We start from the raw sequence: 20,682 nt of genomic DNA on the forward strand, positions 1-20,682 counted from the left end.
TATGTAAGAACACTTTAAAATAGTGATAAAAAGATGATTTGATTGAAAAATTTAGCAAATTTTGCTTTAAAACGTTTCTGCTACAAGAAAGTGTAAAATGACGATGTTTGTGAAATGGTTTGTACAGTGTACATGTGTACATGTTTCTTAAAAAAACATTTTTTGTATAAAACAATTCAAAAATACCCGCCGTGAAAATGACTTTTCACGCATTTTCACGGTCCAGAAATAATGTTCATCTGATCGAAATTTGAGGTATATAAGCACCTTTAGAATTAAATTCGAAAATAAAGAAATTATGATAAATAATAATTAGAACACATCTTATTTATAATGAATAAGAAATATGGTAAATGACATTTAGGTTATCTTATAATAATTTAACCAATTAAATGATTGGATTTTTTGAACACCTTCTCTGATTGGTCAATTCTATTTTCCCACTGTTTTACCCCCAGCATTGGACTGCACCCTTATTCAAATTTTTTTTTCCCGATATTTAAAAATTCGATAATAAAACATAATTCGAATTCTTTTTACTATTTGATAAATTCGAAATTCGAACAAATGGGTTTATTTAGAAAATAAGGATTTTTAAATTTTGGGACATTTTTCTCAAAAATTTTTTTTCTTTAATATGTATTAGTTCTAAAAGTATTCATCAGAGAGAAAGGGAGCAAAATTGAATGTGAAGTTGCATATCTTTGTATTTAATTCGTGTCCATGCGGTACAATTTGTTTATCTATTTATGTGTATACTATTTTTGAATTTGTTTACAAAAAAAGAAATGAATTAACAAAGTAGCAGCTACACCAAAATAATTAGCTATAATGTCAACATAAATTACTGTTTTTGAAAAATTGGAAAAAAAAATTTGTGGATAATTTTCATTATCTTTGTTATTTATGGAAAAAAAAGGTGAGTAGACTTTTTTGGAGTACTTTAAAAAATATATTTCGATAAATATATTAAAATGTTTTTTTTTTCAATTTTAAACAGTAAAACATGTCTAGCACAAAAGGCACATTGGGTAAAAGAGTTTTAGAAGTAATCGAAGATAATTCAATTAAAAAAGTGAGAAAACTTGATATTTCATTTCTTCAATTGGCTATTATAAAAGGCAATATAGAAGATGTTAAAGAATTTTTTGTCAGCGAAAAAGATGAATTTAAATTGGAAACTAATACAATGACACCATTACATTATGCAGCAAAAGGTGACAATGTAGAAATTTTAAAATTAATAATTAAACATGGCTATGGGACAATTAATTCTAAAGACTGGAATAATAAGACACCATTACAGTTAGCTTTGGAGAATAACTGTATCGATATTATTAAATGTTTATTGGAAAATGGATTAGATAAATTATCATCAGTTGATATTCAAAATCATATTCGATCATGTTTTTTAAATAATCAATTAGATGTTCTAAAATGTTTCATTAAAAATGAAATGATTCCTGATTCATTTATTCATTATGCCGTTACTGAAAATCGTATTGAAATTTTAAAATATTTATTGAAATATAATAAAATAAATAAGATACCTTCAAATTTTTTCTTCATTCATAAAGCGGCTGAAATGGGAAATTTAGAAATCATGAAACTTTTTTCAAATGCAAAATTCAATATTATTGGAGAAAAAAATTATTATGGTCGAACACCTTTATATAATGCTGTTAGTGAAGGACACTTGAATGTAATTAAATTTCTCCTTGAAAGAGGAGCAAAAAATGTATTATCGTATAAAGAATTTTGTGATTTAATTGAAAAATGTATTAAAATCAATCGTTTAGATATTTTAAAGTGCCTTCATCCAAACGATTATATTTCTCCACAAATTCTTTATTTTGCTGCATCGAATGGTCGTTTGGAAATATTAAAATATTTAATAGAATGCGGTGTTGAAATAAATTCCGATTCAGATACTCCACTTCATGGTGCGGCTGAATATGGTCATATTGAAATTGTGAAATATTTAATAGAAACTAATTATCCAACGAATAATAATCGAAATTCAAATGATCAAAGTGCATTAGATTTGGCATTAATTAAAGGACAATTAGAAGTGGTTAAATATTTTTTACATATTCAATCAGTGGAAATAATAAATGTAAGACATATTTTTGCTGTTCTACGATCGGGTAATTTACAACTTCTTAAATTTCTCATTGATAATGGTTGCGCTTGTATTGATACAAAAATTGAAAGAAACATTTCTCTTCTACATTGTGCTTCATTTCATGGTCATTTAAATATATTGAAATATTTATTAAAAAATGGCGTTGATGTCAATCTATTAACAGACGATAATGAAACATCACTTTCTTATGCAATCACAGCAGGACACAAAGAAATTGTTGAAGAACTCTTAAAATATGGAGCAGTAAATAAAAAATGTCACATAGATGCAAAAAATGTTAAAGATGAAATTTTGACTCTTATTGCAAAAGCGAATCATTCATTGAAAAATTATTTTGGCCGACGAAAGCCAATTCTCGTTGCTGCGGAAATGGGTTATTTTCAATTAGTTGAAACATTAATTAAATCTGGTGTTGATATTAATTCACGAACAAGACGTCAATTGTCTGCATTAGATCTTGCTGTAATTAATCGACATTCAAAAGTTGTACGAATTCTATTATCAGCTGGTGCCGATCCAAAAGGTAATTGTAAAAATAAACATAAACCACTGAAATATATAATTCGTCAAAATTTAAATATGGAATTTGATACATCACAAATTGAAATTCTACAAGATCTTCTTGATTATTTATCAAAAAATGATTTAGAACAAACAGTAATATCATGTATAAATTTTGCAATTAAAGAAAAAGCATCAATTAATTTAATTCATGTGCTTCTTGATTATGATTTTAATAATAAATTCAAATTGACAATTAATTCATTGGAATGTGAAATTTCAATATTCATATCGCTTATTGATCATATACAAAAACTTGAAACTCTAATTGAATTTCAAGATTTATTATTACAACATTTGAGTCAAAGTCAATTTTATATCAATAAAACAATTAAAAAGGCATTGATTGCAAGAATAATATTTTTAAAATCACTTCCTGAAAATTCAAATATTGATGATAAAACAAATGTGAATTTTATTAAAATATTTCAAATTGAACAATATCAAATAAAATGCATTGAAGAAATTAGTTGCATGAAAGCAATGCAAATTTCTCCAAATCAATCGGGAATGACTTTCTATGAATTTCTTGCAAAACCTCTTCATAAATTGGAAACATGCGTTTCAAATGAAAAATTAATGGAAAATTTAGAAAATTCCACTTGTTTTGAAATGTACGAGGAATTTCTTAAGAGGCGAATCAAAAGAATTAGAGATAGAAGTAAATATATTGATTCATGCAGAAAGTCCCTTTATTATGTTGTTCGAAATAATCTTCAAATTCATCTTCCTAATGAAATTGTAGATAATATTTGCGATTATCTAACATTATTACAATTGAAGCGATTGCCTGAGGCATTTCCTGTTTAAAAAAAAAAAAATATAAATTAAAAGAACAAAATAAAATACAAATATGTGATAAGAGTCTTCGTTTTGTGTTAAATATTTATTAATATAGTTTGATACGAAATTATTTTTTCTTTTTTGTAAACACAAAAAAAAGTGTATTTTAATTATTATTTTGATGAAATTCGTTGAAGTTAATATTAATATTCGTTTTTGTTAAAAATCTATTTGTAAACTGAATTCGAAAACATAAAATTCTTCATTTTATTTTGAAAATTATTTTCTTAACCCATTTCTTAATTAAAAATTGAAGAAAACTAAATAACTTTACAAAAAATATTATTAAATTTTAAAATGATTTTTTTTATTTCATTATTAAAATTGTTTTTTTTTTAGAGTCAAATTTAAAATTTCGCGCTAAATTATAAACAGATTTGAATGCACCTTTATGTAATTTTTTTTTTTATGTTTCACAACCTGGCAACTCTTTTTTTTATTTCATTTGCCGACAGTCTGAAATTTAACATGGCCATAACCTATAAAACTCCAAAAAAGTATATCTTAAATCCGGCTTCTATTACTCATAATAATTGTTTAATGATATAAGTTTTTCCTTATAAGGAATACGCTCATTCTGTTTGCAAGATTTATTTTCGACAATTCATCTTAAACTAATTAGTTTGGTGCATTTTAAATAAAAAAACAATGTCCGATCCTCGTTTACGTACATTGAAAATAAAAACTGGAATTGTTAAACGTTTAGCTAAAGAGAAAATAACTTACGAAAAAGAATCCGAACAGCAACGAGAAAGAATTCAAAAATATAAGGAACAAGGTGAGTTTTTTTATAAAAATAATATTGTTACACTTTTTCTATTTTCATTCGTTTGCGCGCAATAATACAATTGTTATAAAATTTGATTATTTACTAATTCTAAATAAAAAAAAATGTATATTTAGGTAAAGATGGATATGACATTAGAAAACAAGAGGAAGTACTTCAGGAATCATTGATGATGATTCCAGATTGTCAACGTCGTCTCGCAAAAGCCTACGAAGAATTGAAAAAAATTCTCGAAACTGAGGAGGATCTTAAAGAAGTCGAAGTATATATTGAAGCACAAAAAGTTCTCGAGGACTCTTCAAGTCAATTACCAAACGAAGGAGAAGTTTTGTCATTGTGATAATTTTTTTTTTTTTTTGCCAATTTAAAATCATCGCGTAAACAAAAAACAAACTTTTCATATTTTTTTACTTTTTACACTGATTAATTAAAAAAATAACTCCTATTAATTTAACTTAAAAAAAAAAATCATGTTTAATTATAATTATTCCGCAGCATCCAATTCGGGATATTCAGGTTTTCCATTTCCACCCCCTTTTCCAATGAATTATCCACCGAATTTTTTCCCACCACAAAATTTTGCCCCACCATTAAATCCAAATTTCAATTTACATTCTTCATTATCCGTGGAAAATTTTCCCAAAGTGACTTTAGAAACAAGAAAAAATGACATGGAATTTATAAATAATTTCATTGATGAAGAAAAAAATCCCTCTCAATTGACAAATATAGAGAAAAATATTCCCAAAATATCGAATTTCACTGAGAATGTGCAAATGATTTTTAAATTAAATCAATCAATTAAAAATATTTGTAAAGAAATGAGAGAAAAAAATTTATCACCTACTGAATGGCAGGAGAAAATGGAAATTGCTGAAAAATTGAAAAATCAAATTACCGAATTGTCAATTATGTTTGAAGACAAACAATTTATGCGAACAATGAAACATAAATTGGAGCAACGAAAAAAGAAACGATTGAGAGTGAAAAATAAGCGTAAAACAATTAGAAATGAAAATAAAGAGAAGCAAATTCAATTGAATGAAGAAATTGATAATTGGATTAAAAAGAAACAAAATTTAATTGAAAAAGAAAAACAAGAAGAAATATTGCGAAAAGATGCTGATATTGTGCTTGCCGATGTTCGTGGAAAACGAAATGATGCAAAAAAATTTTCCTCCTTACTTAAGGAAATGCAAAATTTTCGCAATGTTAAAGTGAAAATTGCACGCGCTCGTGGCGATAATTTACCACTCGCTGCCGATCATGCATTCAATAATATAATTGGTAATTATATATTTTAATTAATTTTAATTTCAATAAAATCAAATATTGTTTAAACATTTATTTTTTTTTAGTTAAACTTGTTGAGCATTGGACAGCGCTAGATCGGGAATATTCTTTCGAAGAGCAAGGATTAAAATTAATGATACAAACTGATAATGAGAAGAAGGAAGAGACAAAAAAAATGCACACTTTCAATAATTGGGAACAAATTCTCTTTGGACAACGATTGCAAAAAAATGCTTTTTTACAAAACAATTTTCTAAACTTTGTAACAATCAGGTAAATATCAATTTAAAAAAAAAAATCTTCAAATGTTTAGATATTTAAAAAATAAACTTACAGGACAATGTGGGACAAATTCTATAATCTAAATGGAAAGCCAATTCCAACAGGATGGATTGTGCCTGTTCCTCCTTCATCAACCGCGTGGCAGGCACTTCTTAAAAAGTCCTCAATTTAAAATTACAAAATTTTTAACAATGTATTTTTACTGAAACGTTTAATTAAAAATTTTTCTTTTTATTAAAAACTATATGTACAGGTCTTTATTTTAATGATTTATTAAAAAAAAAAGGGAAAATTAAGCTATACTTAAGACAAGATTTTTTTGTGCGGCACTCGATGGCTCCAAATTTGGAGGATCAATTGTCGATGATACTAGAGTTTCTGCAGCTGACAATATCATTTGCAATGGTCCCTGTAATTCCGTTAATGTCAATATTAATTCTTCCTCCTCCTCTAATTTTTTCGACAAATGATTAAACATTGTTCTTGGCTCTGAACTAAGTTCTTCCAAATGATCCTCGTAGATATCTGAAAATTTAATGAAAAACAAATAATTGGGAGAAATAATTTTTTTTTTGTCACAGAAAATAAAATAAAAACTTATCATTACCCATGAGTACATTGGTAACGTGAAGAATAACTCGGCCAAATCTTATACTTCCAATGTGTCTAATTAGAAATTTAAGAATATTAACGAGCGATTTATTATCTCTACCAGCGAGTGCTTGCCTTAAGCCTTGACGTCGAATTAATTCAAGAAGAAGTGAAACCGTCACTTGTGGCTGTTTATTCATCACATATGGTCTCATAACTTCATCAAGGGCTTTTGAATATTGAAATTTTCTCAAACATGTATCATATTTTCCCATTATTTGTTTATTTTCCTCGCGAACCAACACATCAATACTACGTGAATGTAATTTATCAATTGCATATCTAAACGATGTTTTTTCACGTTTAATTTTTTCATCCTTAGAATCATCCTCACGTCTTCTTATCGATATTAAACCATCCACCATTCCTGCCACAATTGTCTCGTCATTTTTCTAAAATATATAAATTTACAATAGAGGCATTCTATTTCAAACCGTACCACCTACAAATGACTATCGGGGGTAGAGCACTTTTCATATCTAATTTATTTTATTTAAAAGTCCTTAAATATAAAATGTAAATAATGCTTTTAATAGAGAATTTTTCAAGCTTTAAGATGGTGTAAGGCTTTATTTTTAAAAAAATTTACTACTTGGTTTAATTTTCATTTAAAAACTTTCAGAGTTAATTTCTCAAAATATGTCATTTTCAATTTTGATAAAATTTGTCTCAAAAGAAAAATTAAATTCTCTAGTTTCTACCATCCAATGATTATAATGGGCTTTTCAGTGGATCCAGGGAAAAAAAATAAAATGTAAATTCACTTTTTACTGAATTTTGCGTAGAAAACGTAACCCTCTTGAATTTCACGTCAGAGTCAAAATCATTTGTTTTTTTTTTAATTCTGTTAAAAAGATCACTTTGTCAAAATTGTAAAGCAAAAATATAATTTAATAATATATCTTTATTAGTTAAATTGTTATGTATCTTTTATTATTTATAATTATGTTAGTAATATAAATAATATCAAATTAATTACCATTTTGAATTTTATTGTAAAATGAAAGTAACAATTTTTTAATTTAAGGGGAGGGACTGGTGAAATTTTAGCCTACTGAAGTTATTATTGTTAAAGAGTGTCAATTTTTTTTCTGGCATAATTTAGGATCCAAAATTATTATAAATTATTAAAATTTAAAAAAAAAATTTTTTAGCCATTTTAGAAAATTTATTTTTTGGAAAAATTAAATTTCTTTAAATTCCATACGATTGATTGTTTTTAAATCGTGAAAAAAGCGTAAAAAAAATTCGACAATAAAAAATAATGAAAATTGTGGAAGTAGTTGAATTTTTTCAAAATTACCACTAAAATTGAAAGCAATCAAAATTGATTTTGTTTAGGGGTAATAATTTTTTTCAACCAAAAATCTTATTCTACTGAGAAAAACAACAAATGGTAATTTTTAACAATTTTACAAATATTTTTATTTTTCAAAATTTTCATTTTTTGAAAAAATTGAAATTTTTCAAAATCCATACGCTTGATTATTTAGAATCATGAAACAAGCGTATAAAAAAATCGGCAGTCAAAAATAATTAAAATTGTGAGAGAAGTTTAAATTTTAAATTTTCGAGAATTTTGAATTTGATTTTAAAAATTATTAACAAATTTATAGTTTTTCAATTTTTCATGATATATTATATATTTAAATAATTAATATTGTCAGAAAAAAAATTGACCACCCTTAAACAGCTTTAATTTTGATGTGTTAAAATTTCAGCGGTCCCTCCCCTTAAAAAGATCACTTTGTCAAAATTGTAAAGCAAAAATATAATTTAATAATATATCTTTATTAGTTAAATTGTTATGTATCTTTTATTATATATAATTATGTTAGTAATATAAATAATATCAAATTAATTACCATTTTGAATTTTATTGTAAAATGAAAGTAACAATTTTTTAATTTAAGATTTCTTCGAGGTTAAAATAAATTTACCTTTTTAACAATATTATTTAAAAAAAAAAAAAACAAATGATTTTGACTATGACGTGAAATTCAAGAGGGTTACGTTTTCTACGCAAAATTCAGTAAAAAGTGAATTTACATTTTATTTTTTTTTCCCTGGATCCACTGAAAAGCCCATTATAATCATTGGATGGTAGAAACTAGAGAATTTAATTTTTCTTTTGAGACAAATTTTATCAAAATTGAAAATGATATATTTTGAGAAATTAACTCTGAAAGTTTTTAAATGCAAATTAAACCAAGAAGTAAATTTTTTTAAAAATAAAGCCTTACACCATCTTAAAAAAAATTCTCTATTAAAAGCATTATTTACATTTTATATTTAAAGACTTTTAAATAAAATAAATTAGATATGAAAAGTGCTCTACCCCCGATAGTCATTTGTAGGTGGTACGGTTTGAAATAGAATGCCTCAATAATTAATTAAATTTACAAATAAAATTGAAATTTTAACTTACACTGATGCCCAAACTAAGAACTGAATTTGGATAATCTAATGTGTGTACACTTTTGTATGTTCCAATATCATAAACTTTTACATGTCTATCTAAAGAACCTGAGAGAATTTTTTGTCCATTTGAAGCGATTGTCATACAAGTTATCGTTTTATGATGATTCGACATTCTTGCCAATAATTTTCCACCTGTGAGTGTATCCCAAACTTTTATTTCCGTTCCTCCTGATCAAAAAAAAAAAATAGAATCAGAATTATTTTCTTTAAAAAATATTTAAATAATAAAATAAGGCTGCATCTATTACGCCCGCTCGGGCGAACTAATTCATTCTTCTTATTTCGCCCGCGACGGGCAAAATAGGTACGATTGTGTGAAGTGGCTATTTCGCCCGTCGAAATAAATGTGTTTTAGAAGACGGTCGAAATAAGAAAAATAGATTATTTCGCTCGTCAAGTGATAAAAAAACGATCGAAATAATCTAATTGTAAATAGAATATTTCGCCCATCAGGTATAAACAGCTGTTGCATATTTGTCAAATTAATTTTAAAATTAATTTGAAGTTTTGAAAAATAATTATTATATTGAATAACAACTTGATTTAAAAAAGGTTATAAAAAATTAAGGTTTTTAATATAACGTGTTGTTAAATTTACTTGTTAATTTTCGCATTTGAATTAATAACAATCAGATACGAAAAAAATAGATTCAATTATAAATTGTACAATTAAAAATTAGCACACATATAATAATTAGGTTTAATAAATTTTAGACGCAATATTCCGTAGCTTATAAAAATATTTTATTACTTAAATTTTGAAAAAAAATTTGATTATTTTATGATACTAGTAAGTAAAAAAAAGATTACATAATTATTTTCATAAAATAATTATAAAACTGGAAAAAAAACTTAAATTTTTATTATGGTTTAAATTTTACTTTTTTCAAAATTGTTAAATTTTTTGGATTTTGAAATTATATTAATATCATTTCATTTTTGGCCGGAAATCCAAATATTTTTTTAAAAAATATTTGAATTTCTGGCCAAAAATAAAATTATATTAATATATTTTAAATTTTACTGTCAATACTTTTAAAATTAAACTTCTTCGACAATTTATATTATATTTCATCGGCAATATTTATACATACTTTCTTTTATAATTCCGAATAATCAATCGTATATATAATTTTCTGGTTTTTAAAATTTTGTAACTTTCAAAAAAAAATTTTAATTCTAAAATTGACAAAAATATTTTTTTTCAAATTTCAATAATTTAGAATAATTTTAAACTCTAAATAATGCCAGAAAAAAAATTAAATAGACAATATAAATTTTGAAAGGTTAAAATTTTACTGGTCCCTTCCGTTGAAATAAATTTAAAAATCGACTGTTTCTGACATTTTTTGTAATGTAAAACGATTAAAATTTTCTTTTTCCTTAAAGTTGATTTAAGATCTGAGTGTATTAAAGATATTTTATAAAAATAATTATTTAATTTTTTTTGACATGAATCATAAAATAATCGAATTTTTGCAGAACTTTAAATAATAAAATATTTTTATAAGCTATTGTCTAAAATTTATTTAACCTAATTATTATAGTACGCTTATTTTTAATTTATAATTGAATATAGTTTTTTCGTATCTGATTTTATTTATTCAAATACGAAAATTAAAGACACACTGCAAAAAGATTTATTTAATTCAAATAATCAGTCACTTGACTAAAATATCAAATAAATATTTATTTATATTAAATGATTATTATTTCAGTCACTTAAATGGTATTTTTTTCAAATACATAAATTATTATTGATTATTTGAAACAAATAAATCTTTTTTCAGTGCATGTAAATTTAACAACACATATATATATGTATTAAAAAACCATATTTTTATAATCTTCTTTAAATAAAGTCATTATTGAATATATAATAATTATTTTTCACAACTTCAAATTAATTGTAAAATTAATTTTTAATAACAAAAATCCAACAGCTATTTATACCTGATGGGCGAAATATTGTACTTTAATTATTTCGTCCGTTTTTGTTTTATCACCTGACGGGCGAAATAATATATTCGCCCGTCTTGCAGATATTCGACTTTTTCTTAGACGGGCAAAGTAATCTATTTTTCTTATTTCGCCCGTCTTTTAAAACACATTTATTTCGACGGGCGAAATAGCCACTTCACACAAGCGCATCTATTTCGCCCGTCGTGGGCGAAATAAGAGAAATGAATTAATTCGCCCGCGACGGGCGAAATAGCCACTCCGATAAAATAATTCCTACCAGCAGAGAGGACAATTCCGCCTGATGGTAAAAATAAAACACTTTCCACTGGCGAATCATGATTGACGGTAAATATTTTTTTATTCGTTCTTGTATCGTAGAGATTAACAGTACGATCATAACTGCCCGATGCAAATATATCAGGTGATACAGGACTCACAGCACCAGCTCTTATATAATCATTATGCTCATCAAATGATAAAATTTGCTTTTCACTTGGTATATCCCATAGTGCCGTTGTTTTATCATCGGAAAATGATATAATATGAATACCATCAGCGGTGAATAATGTTCGATGTATTGGTGCTTTATGACCATTAAATAATCGAAGAAGACTTCGACTACTAACGTCAAATAATTTAATAGACGCCTCTTCACCACCGGCACAAAGTAATTTTCCATCTTTTCGAAATGATCCACCATATGCCGATTCTTTAAATCGACTGAGATTTTTTGTCACTAATTTTGTAATTGGATTATAAACTTGAACACGCACCGAACAAGTGACAGCAAAATGATATGGTTCTGCTGGTGAAAAATCAATATAATCAATTGGACCAAATTCTTTCACTAATACTGGAGCCTAAAAAAATATACAACATTTTACAAGAGGACTATATAAATATTTTTTAAAATTAAATCTATATAAATATTAATTATGTTTACTTTTTTTGCTTTTCGATAAACAACTGAGATTTGCAATGTGAATTAATAAATTTTTAAAAATATGAAAAATGCATTTTTATTAATAACAATAAACTTTCATAAAAACAAAATTGTCATGTGTAAAATTATAGGTTATGTTATGTCCACGTGGTATTACAGTCAATTGCAAAGTATATTATTGATATTTTTCGGGGGGAAAAAAAACAACAAATAACAATTAATAACTCACGGAAAATTTTTTCCAGTAAATATTATCCGGCGTTAATTCAGGCCCAGCTTTTGTAAAAACTTTAATGTTTGTCTTTTTAAATGACGCCATGTTTAATTACACACATGAAGTCATAAATAAGTGAAACAGAAAAGCAGGGCTGCCAATATATATAAATATGTCAAATTTTACTCCATTTTTTACTCTTGTAAAAGCAGTAGTCGAGTGTGACAGCATTGTAAATAATTTTTAATAATAATTCAAAAAAATATATTTAAATGTCAAAAAGTTTTAATTAATTTAGTAGTTTCCTTTAAAAATTCTAAATTTTTTCTATTATTATCGTAGCAAAATTGAAAAATTTGTTTAAAAGTATAAAGTACATTTTTCTCTAACCGACCGTTCAAATTTTGTATTTTTACTTTGCAAATAGAATAATTATTTTATTTTCAATTATTTATATTTTAAAATAATTATCTCTCTATAATTATCAAAGTAATGAAAAATTAAAAAAAAAATTTAATCAGGAACTCTCAAATTGTCAGGTAAATATATTTATTAGTTTCGTTAAAAACACAAATATTTGATGAACAAAACAAATGTTTTTTTTTACAATTAATTAATTTCTTAACAAAATTTATATGAAATGTTAGTTAATTATTTGCAAATTAGAAAATATTTTTAGCCGACAGTGTTCATTTTTAATTTAATGCGTGAAATACGTAATTCTTTTTAGAGGTTAATTTTTCAACGAAAAATAACCTTTAAATTGTAAATGAAATAGAATTTCTTTCTAATTTATATATGAAATTTTTAGTAACGAAAAAAAAATGACGTCAAACGAAAAAGATGCAGTAAATAAACTGATAAAAAGAATACAATTATTGGAAATCGAAAATGAGAAATTACGAAAGGAAAATGACATTTTGAAGAAAAATTCTGAACCATCGATTAATGTCAAAGAGAAATATCTTGGCAGTTCAAATTCATTTAATAAAATTTTGCCAATTTTCAATGGTAAACAAAAAGGTTGCACTTGCAAAGGAAATTGTGCAAGTAAAATTTGCGGTTGTAAGAAAAAAAATCTCTCATGTAACGAAACTTGTAAATGTAACGCTGTTAATTGTAAAAATAAGGTGAGTTATAAAAAAATTTATTTTCTTCATTAATTTAAATATTAATTATTTAAAAAAAAAAAATTGTTTCTCTTTTTATTACAGGAGAAAGACAAAGAAAATGTTAAAGTCAATCGTTCACCAAAAGTTACTAGAGAACGTATAAAATCGCTACCAAATTGTTTAGAAAAACAAAATGTCAATACCTCGAATAATATCAATAATTCCGAATTAATAGGAAAAAAGTCTCATCAAACGTTGCACACAAATTCAAACGATGATGTTTTTGAAGAGTCAATAAATTCAAATTTGGAAAATTTCCCACCTCAATTTGATGTGGCGAAAAAATTATTATTTTTCTCTGATGATGATACACCTAATATCAATGCTAAAAAGTCAAATAAAAATATTAAAACAAAATCAAAGGATAAAAATGAAATGTCTAATGTAAATTTACGATCTCGACATATTGAAAAATCTTCAAAAAATAATAAAACAATTAATGAAATAATTACAGCAAATCATTCCGAGAAAATTGAAAAATCATTAAATATAGAAAGTATAAAATCAACTGGAGTGACGTCGTGTATAAAAAGTGTTTCAAATTTCAAACAACCAAAAAGTTTGAATTCTGAATCGTTAAATTATCATGATAATGAATTATCAAGAATCACAAGAGACAAACAAAATAATGGAAATTCGTCGCAAGACATTAAAAATTCAAAATTATCATCATCAAAAAAGGGAAATTTATTGAGACGATCATTATCCAGTGAAGCGATTTGTGTCAAACAACATAGATCAAGAAGTACATCACGTGAGAGTTTAATCAAAGACGAGGACAGAAGGAGAACAAAAAATTTTAATCGTTCTTTATCTCATGAGAATTTATCGAAAAGACAATCAATTTCTAAAATTTCACATAATATTCGACGATCAAAATCAACTGATAATGCAAATTACAGTCAAAGATGTGCTTTAACACCTGTGATAGAGTCGCCGCAAGTTTCTGCGTCACTCAATAATTCTAATGAAAAACTTGATAAGGTGAGAAATAAATAAATAAAAAAAAAAATTATTAATTTAAATATAATTACAATTTTTTTTTTGACAAAAATTTAATTCAACTTATTAAATTAAAATTAGACTATTAAATAAAAATATTTTTAAAGTACAATTTTTCATTTTTAAAATTCTACTTTTAGTAGAATTCAATTAATTTGAAAAATTCAGAAATAATTTTAATAAATTTTTCTTTCAGTCACTCAAATTTGATCCAATGCAACCAACTTATCAACTCTCAAGAAGTCCTATTCCAGCTATTGAAATTTCTGCTGAAACATCAGAAACTTGCGTTAATAATTCTCCTCCGATATTCAGAAGATTTTCCAATTCAGAGAATTTACAAATTTTCAGTCCGCCGCCTGAGATTTTACAAGGTATTTTCATTTTTTTTCCCCCTTTCTTTCTAATTAGGGTCAGTCGGGGTAAATCCGAACGGGGGGTAAATCCGAACGCTAATTATTTCAGCTTAATTAAAATTTTTAAAAATAAGTTCGATATGAGAATTTTTACCTCAGATCCTCTTGAAGAGATTCTAAGTATTATCCCATTTTTTGTTTGTTAATTAGCAACAGCATAAACAAAGATAACAAGTATTGCAAAAAAGATTGAAAATCAAAGATGACACTCTTTCAGTATTTTGTCTCGTATTTCAAGAAAAAGAAGCTAAAAATTCATTTTATTATTTATAATTGTTTGTTATGAATACTAGAACAGAAACTATATTTGATTTTTGCCTCCTGTAAAATTTTATTAATAATATCAGATCGTTCGTATTTACCCAAGAAAATTGGAAAACTGGGGTAAATCCGAACGGTATTTTTAATAATTTTTTTTCACATCAAAGCCACACAAAATTGTTTTTATTTGATTACACTATTATTTTAACATTATAAAAGTACATAGAAAAAAGTTTTTCTTTCTATACGTATCCTCGTTAGTAATTAATAAGCAGAAACTTAATCTCTGTTCTCTCGAAGGAGTGTTTCAATTTTTTTGCCAAATGGTTTGTTGAAAAAAGTTTTTCAGGATCTTAATAAAATTTGGTATTCTACGGTTTTTGGGGTCGCTAATTACCAATTTGAAGTCAGTTTTTCAAAATTCAAAATGGCGGACGAGAATTAAAAAATTCATTGGATTCGCTCGAAAATTGTTACTCGGGGGGTTTCAGGGTTAGCAAATTTGATCATTTTTAAAAATAAGTTTTAGGAAAGTACGCCATTTTGAATTTAAAAAATTTGACTTTTATTTTTGTATTTACATTCAATCACTCCAAAATACTTTCTGTACCAAGTTTTGCAAAAATCCGTTATGATTTGATAAAGTTATTGAAGGTTTTAATTGTGTAATGCATTTTAATTTTTAACCTGTTTGATTTTTGTATTTATATATGATGCATTATTACATAATAGGTTTATTATCGTATTTTTTTTGAGTTTTTATATAAGTTTAACAATTGCAATACTTTAAATTTATTTTCCCTAAGATTTTTCTGAAATACAGTGGCGTTCGTATTTACCCCCATATTTTAGGAAAGTTGCAAAGTATCGAGGTAAATACGAACGCTAAGTTTCCTGCGATTGTAATTTATCAAAAATTTTTGCTACCCCATAAAATTGTTCTATGGAAGTAAAGTAACAACTTCATGCACCAGAATACCGGAAGTATTTTTTTTTTAAAGAAAAAACTTATGTTATTGTTGAAACTTACTAAAAGCGTTCGGATTTACCCCGGTTGACCCTATATTTAATAAAATTTTGATTATTAAATAAAAATTAATATTTTCAGATTTAAATGCGGAAGCAGTTGATCCCAGTGAATTTCAATCAAAACTCATTAATTGTCGAAAATGTAAACGCTCCTTCTTTCCACATCGAATTAAATTACACGAAGCAATTTGCAGGAAAAAATAAAAAAAAAAAGTGAATTTCATACCATTTACCAACTTTGTGTATTGCATATTATAATTTTTTTTTTTTTTTTTTTTTTTTTTAATGTGCAATTAATATGTGAATTTAATTATTTTAAAAAAAGATAACGTTAAATTTAACGGAATTATTTTTTGAATCGCAAAATTTGTCATTTGATATTACTGTCAGGAGCAGATATAGACTGAAAAAAAATGTAATTTACAATTTTATAATGCCTTTTGTATATGTTCGTTAAAATATATTGATTATAATCATTGATCTAAATAAACTAAATAGATTTTTTAATTAAATAATATGGAAGAAGTTAATAAAAAAAACGAATTATTTTTAAAAACAATTGCAAATTGTGTTTTTAATTTTTTTTTAAAAAATTCGATTGCACTTAATCAGATTTTTAATTTATTATTCTTATACTATATTTGTAAAATCAAATTATAAATTTTTAGTAATTCGTATCAATAATTATATAATAATAAAATGCTTGGTCTGTTCTTCTGTCCTAACTTGAAGTTGGCCTTTTCTGATTTCACGTGTTTTTTTTTTGAATAGTAATCTTATGACGTGTCAAATTTTGACAATTCTTTTTCTCATTTTTGCCAAAGTTGTATAATTGTGTTTCCAAATTTCGGAATAAGTTTCATTAAAATTCCAAATTCGAAAATTCAATTCACGAAGCTGAAGTACACAACGTTTACCAACGAAATTTTTTTTAAAGTTGTATATTCATTCAAAAATTGTACACAAAATTTATGATGAGAAAAAAGATGCGCCAGGATATTTCGTACAAGATAGTAATTTGAAAAAAATTTATTTTTAAAAATTAATTTTTAAGATACCAGTGGCCAACGAATACCTATTAAATATTAATTATAAAAACACAGGCCTCGAATTAACTTAAAGACACAAAAAAGTCGTTTTAGTCGATTTATATTCCAAAAAAAAGTGGATTTGTTTTTTATTTTAACAAAAATATTTTACAGATTTTTAAATAAAATTTTTTTTTTTTAATAATAATCCTTTTCGAAGGGTTAAAGTTGAAATTTTTAGAAATAATTAAATTTCAAAAGATATTGTTAATTTTCAAACATTTATTAAATTTTACAGAACTAAAAATAATTTATCAAACAATTTTTGGAAAACATTTTTTAAATTTAATTGAATTTTCAAAGATTTAAAATTGATATTTTTGAAATTAATTGAAACTTTAAGTGATTTTTAATTAAAATTTTAGATGATTTCACTAAAAATTTATTAGAAAATGCGGACAAAATACAATAATTTGAAAATCATTTTTAATTGAAAAATGGTTTCAGATAGTTGAATTTTCAATGAATATTATTAAAATAGTTAAAAATAATTGAATTTACTTAGTTATAAGTGTTATAATTGAAATTATTCAATTTCAAAAAAAAAATTTTCGATGGAAAATTTTAGAAATAATTAAATTTTAGATGCTTTTAAATTCAAATTATTGAAAATTCAATTAATTTTGAATTCAAATTTTTGAGAATAATTAAATTTTATTTGATTTTAAATTTGGAAAATAATTGAATTTCAATTCATTTTGAATTGAAAATTTTGGGAAATAATTGAATTTTAATTGAAATTTTGGATAATAATTTAATATAAGTTCATTTTTGGATAATTATTGGATTTTTGATTGATTTTGAATTAAAATTTCGGGTAATAATTGAATTTTAGTTTATTTTGAATTGAAATTTTTAAAAAATAATGCAATTTTTTATTGTGATATTTTTTTTTTAAATTATAAACAATTGTTAAATTTCATAAAAATTTTAATTGAAAAATAATTTTAATATAATTGAATTTGTGATGTATTTCATTAAAATTATTAAAAATAATTAATTTAGTGAAGAATCATTTTAGTTCTAAATTTGTTAAATAATTGAATTGAAGAAGATCTGACGAAAATCTACATTTTATACTAAAAAAATATATTTTATTTACATTCTTTTTCAAATGTAAAAAAAAATGTCGCATTTTATTTAAAATAAGTCGATAAAAGTCGTATTTTTGAAAAAAGTCGGAAAAAGTCGTATAATCCGAGGCCTGTAAACATATAATTTTCATTATTATCATTTAATGTATAATAATATTCTAATAAATTAAATTATTGTTGATAATATTAATCTTTAATTTCTTTATAACAAACAATTAAATATTCAATTTGACGCGCTTGCGCGCGTTTAATTTTGCTAGTTGATGAATAAAATTTTTAATTGCGTTTGAAATGATAGAAGACAAAATTTTAGCCCACTCACATACGATTATATTGAAGAACATCTACTATACAATATCTTTCGTTTACTAACTAACAATATATCTAATTTTACATACAATGTAAATCCCATTTCATTATTATGTGTACATATACAATATATTTATATATATATATAGTTATTCGATTTCTATTTCTAATCTAATCAATATCCTACATCGTTAAGCGATAAAGGATTAATTTTTCTTTCTTTATATCCATTATATATACAAAATAAAGTTTGATCATTCATAAATTATGTTTTCTATTTGATACACATATTTCAAATCCAATTTAATGAATACTTCCATTCATGTTTGATAAACAATTAATCGCCTTTGTTTAAATAATAATTTAATTGATAATAAATAACTAATATTTATACTAAAAAGTGTTATTTTAATATAGAAAAAAATGAGATGCTGATTTCAAATATAAAAATAAGTTCATAATTGTTCACTTTGCTGCGCTTTATGGGGATTATATATTATGGAAAATTCAAAATTTCACTTTTATTAATTTTTAATTTTTTAAAAATTTAAATATCAATTAACGATTTAAATAAATTTTTATAATTCAATTTCATTCAAAGAAATTTGAACATTAATTAAATAAAATATTCTAATTGATTTTGTTAATTGATCTATTCAAATTTTCATAATCTTAAAAAAAGTACTTTTTTTTAAGAATAAAATTGTAATAACACCGCGACAGACTCTGGCAAAAATTATAATAGATCTAAAATTTAATAAAAAAAAACATTTTTCTTTTTAATTTGTAATTTTAAAACATTTTTTTTTTTAACTGAGAAATATTTTATTTTGTTTAATATAGACGAACAAATAATATTAATTTAAAAAAACATTTACGATTTTTAAATTTATAAGTAATCATTTTTGCCAAAGACTGTCAGGCAATAATCCATTTGAGAAAAATACTAATAACAAGCTCCTAATTTTACATTAAATAGATCATGATTAAAAATTCAGACGTTGACTTCACATTCTTTTGTGTTACAATTTTTTTAAGTCAAAGAAATAATTATTTCTTCGTCGAAGAGAGAGAGAGAGAGAGAGAAAAAAAAGAAGAAACTTGTAATTCTATCATTATTGCAGAATAAAAAATGTGTAGGTACAAAAATGTAAGTTGAAAGCTTGAAATTAGGCGTATCAGAGTTTTTTTTTTTTTTTTTTTTTAAGACATCTCTGAATTTATAGATTGTAGTTGAAACTCGATTTTTATTGTAAAAAAGTCAAGTCTTATTCTTCTCATATATAATTTGTAAATATTGGTGAAATGTTATACGATTAAAATTGTTTAGCAGCAAAGCCTGCGATCAACCAACCATTTTTTTTTTCTTTCCCAATGGAATACATATACATAGTTTTTTTTTTCTCTTGTATCTCAGACAATAATATTGTTTATATCCCATTTTGTAAAAAAATATACAATCATTGATTGTTATAAAAAGGCTCTACTGGTACAAATACAATACATATATATATACATACATACATACATACATACATACAAACGATATATAAAAAAAAATTCAATTTGAAATAATACTGATTTAGAAATACCAAAAATTAATTAATACAAACTCGGCGATTTTTCTTTTTTAAAAAAACAAGTGATTTATCGAATTTTTTTTGAATGTTTACTATTTAAAAAGATTCTATAAGCAAAACAGAGAAAAAATTAGATAAATGACTTGTAATTTTTTTTTCTTCTAGACGAAAATATTCTTAGGAAAAAATATTGTTTTCATTATGACTATTTTCACTTTTTTTATAATAGTTGTTTTTTAGAATAAAACACATTTGTTTCTACACAAAAAAAATTCATCCCTTCATATTTTAAATATTCATTATTATTGTGAATAAAAAAAAAAAAAATTATTTACAATTAATTTTGAATACATTAAATATCAACAATTTTTTTTTCAATTAAATAAAATTAAATAAATTATTGCAAATAGGAAGACTGTAATTATTGGCAAAAATTAATATTAAATTTTCTATTATTCTTATTGTAACAAAACTATCTATGATAGAAAAATCGAGGAAGTTTCATTTGATTTAATTAATTTGATCAATCTATTATAAACGATTTTAAATATTGTAAAGAAATTAAATT

At 24.2% G+C, this 20,682-nt stretch overlaps 5 protein-coding genes across 5 annotated transcripts; 4 read left to right on the top strand and 1 right to left on the bottom strand.

The window, feature by feature from the left end:
* The first annotated feature begins 709 nt into the window (after nt 1-709).
* LOC127287392 (ankyrin-3-like) lies at nt 710-3,760 on the top strand. The gene is made up of 2 exons (XM_051314303.1): nt 710-919; nt 1,001-3,760. The coding sequence occupies exon 2, from the start codon at nt 1,007-1,009 to the stop codon at nt 3,515-3,517; it is 2,511 nt and encodes an 836-aa protein (XP_051170260.1). The 5' UTR covers nt 710-919; nt 1,001-1,006; the 3' UTR covers nt 3,518-3,760.
* A 222-nt stretch (nt 3,761-3,982) lies between these two features.
* Nucleotides 3,983-4,776, top strand: LOC127287396 (tubulin-specific chaperone A-like). Its single transcript, XM_051314307.1, has 2 exons — nt 3,983-4,328; nt 4,454-4,776. Exons 1-2 carry the CDS (start codon nt 4,199-4,201, stop codon nt 4,675-4,677), a joined length of 354 nt encoding a protein of 117 aa, XP_051170264.1. The 5' UTR covers nt 3,983-4,198; the 3' UTR covers nt 4,678-4,776.
* Nucleotides 4,777-4,807: 31 nt separating this feature from the next.
* LOC127287395 (programmed cell death protein 7-like) lies at nt 4,808-6,156 on the top strand. Its single transcript, XM_051314306.1, has 3 exons — nt 4,808-5,624; nt 5,696-5,903; nt 5,967-6,156. The coding sequence occupies exons 1-3, from the start codon at nt 4,808-4,810 to the stop codon at nt 6,082-6,084; spliced, it is 1,143 nt and encodes a 380-aa protein (XP_051170263.1). The 3' UTR covers nt 6,085-6,156.
* Nucleotides 6,123-12,334, bottom strand: LOC127287393 (U3 small nucleolar RNA-associated protein 15 homolog). The gene is made up of 5 exons (XM_051314304.1): nt 12,179-12,334; nt 11,284-11,866; nt 8,992-9,212; nt 6,520-6,955; nt 6,123-6,437 (listed from the first exon to the last, which is right to left on the bottom strand). The coding sequence occupies exons 1-5, from the start codon at nt 12,266-12,268 to the stop codon at nt 6,205-6,207; spliced, it is 1,563 nt and encodes a 520-aa protein (XP_051170261.1). The 5' UTR covers nt 12,269-12,334; the 3' UTR covers nt 6,123-6,204.
* Nucleotides 12,335-12,452: 118 nt separating this feature from the next.
* Nucleotides 12,453-16,602, top strand: LOC127287394 (putative uncharacterized protein DDB_G0282133). The gene is made up of 5 exons (XM_051314305.1): nt 12,453-12,702; nt 12,975-13,293; nt 13,378-14,319; nt 14,534-14,711; nt 16,123-16,602. The coding sequence occupies exons 2-5, from the start codon at nt 12,988-12,990 to the stop codon at nt 16,245-16,247; spliced, it is 1,551 nt and encodes a 516-aa protein (XP_051170262.1). The 5' UTR covers nt 12,453-12,702; nt 12,975-12,987; the 3' UTR covers nt 16,248-16,602.
* Nucleotides 16,603-20,682: the final 4,080 nt, after the last annotated feature.

This window comes from Leptopilina boulardi, unplaced genomic scaffold (genome assembly GCF_019393585.1).
Source record: "Leptopilina boulardi isolate dan_hultmark-lab unplaced genomic scaffold, ZJU_Lbou_2.1 LbouV2_368, whole genome shotgun sequence".
NCBI lineage: Eukaryota > Metazoa > Arthropoda > Insecta > Hymenoptera > Figitidae > Leptopilina > Leptopilina boulardi.

Coding starts and splice junctions, on each gene's coding strand:
- LOC127287392 (XM_051314303.1), top strand. CDS start 1,007: ATGTCTAGCACAAAAGGCACATTGGGTAAAAGAGTTTTAGAAGTAATC.
- LOC127287395 (XM_051314306.1), top strand. CDS start 4,808: ATGTTTAATTATAATTATTCCGCAGCATCCAATTCGGGATATTCAGGT. Junction 5,625..5,695: donor TGCATTCAATAATATAATTG/GTAATTATATAT, acceptor ATTTTTTTTTAG/TTAAACTTGTTGAGCATTGG. Junction 5,904..5,966: donor CTAAACTTTGTAACAATCAG/GTAAATATCAAT, acceptor ATAAACTTACAG/GACAATGTGGGACAAATTCT.
- LOC127287394 (XM_051314305.1), top strand. CDS start 12,988: ATGACGTCAAACGAAAAAGATGCAGTAAATAAACTGATAAAAAGAATA. Junction 14,320..14,533: donor CTAATGAAAAACTTGATAAG/GTGAGAAATAAA, acceptor TTTTTCTTTCAG/TCACTCAAATTTGATCCAAT. Junction 14,712..16,122: donor GCCGCCTGAGATTTTACAAG/GTATTTTCATTT, acceptor TAATATTTTCAG/ATTTAAATGCGGAAGCAGTT.
- LOC127287393 (XM_051314304.1), bottom strand. CDS start 12,268: ATGGCGTCATTTAAAAAGACAAACATTAAAGTTTTTACAAAAGCTGGG. Junction 9,213..11,283: donor CGGAATTGTCCTCTCTGCTG/GTAGGAATTATT, acceptor TTTTTTGATCAG/GAGGAACGGAAATAAAAGTT. Junction 6,438..6,519: donor CGTTACCAATGTACTCATGG/GTAATGATAAGT, acceptor TTAAATTTTCAG/ATATCTACGAGGATCATTTG.
- LOC127287396 (XM_051314307.1), top strand. CDS start 4,199: ATGTCCGATCCTCGTTTACGTACATTGAAAATAAAAACTGGAATTGTT. Junction 4,329..4,453: donor TCAAAAATATAAGGAACAAG/GTGAGTTTTTTT, acceptor ATGTATATTTAG/GTAAAGATGGATATGACATT.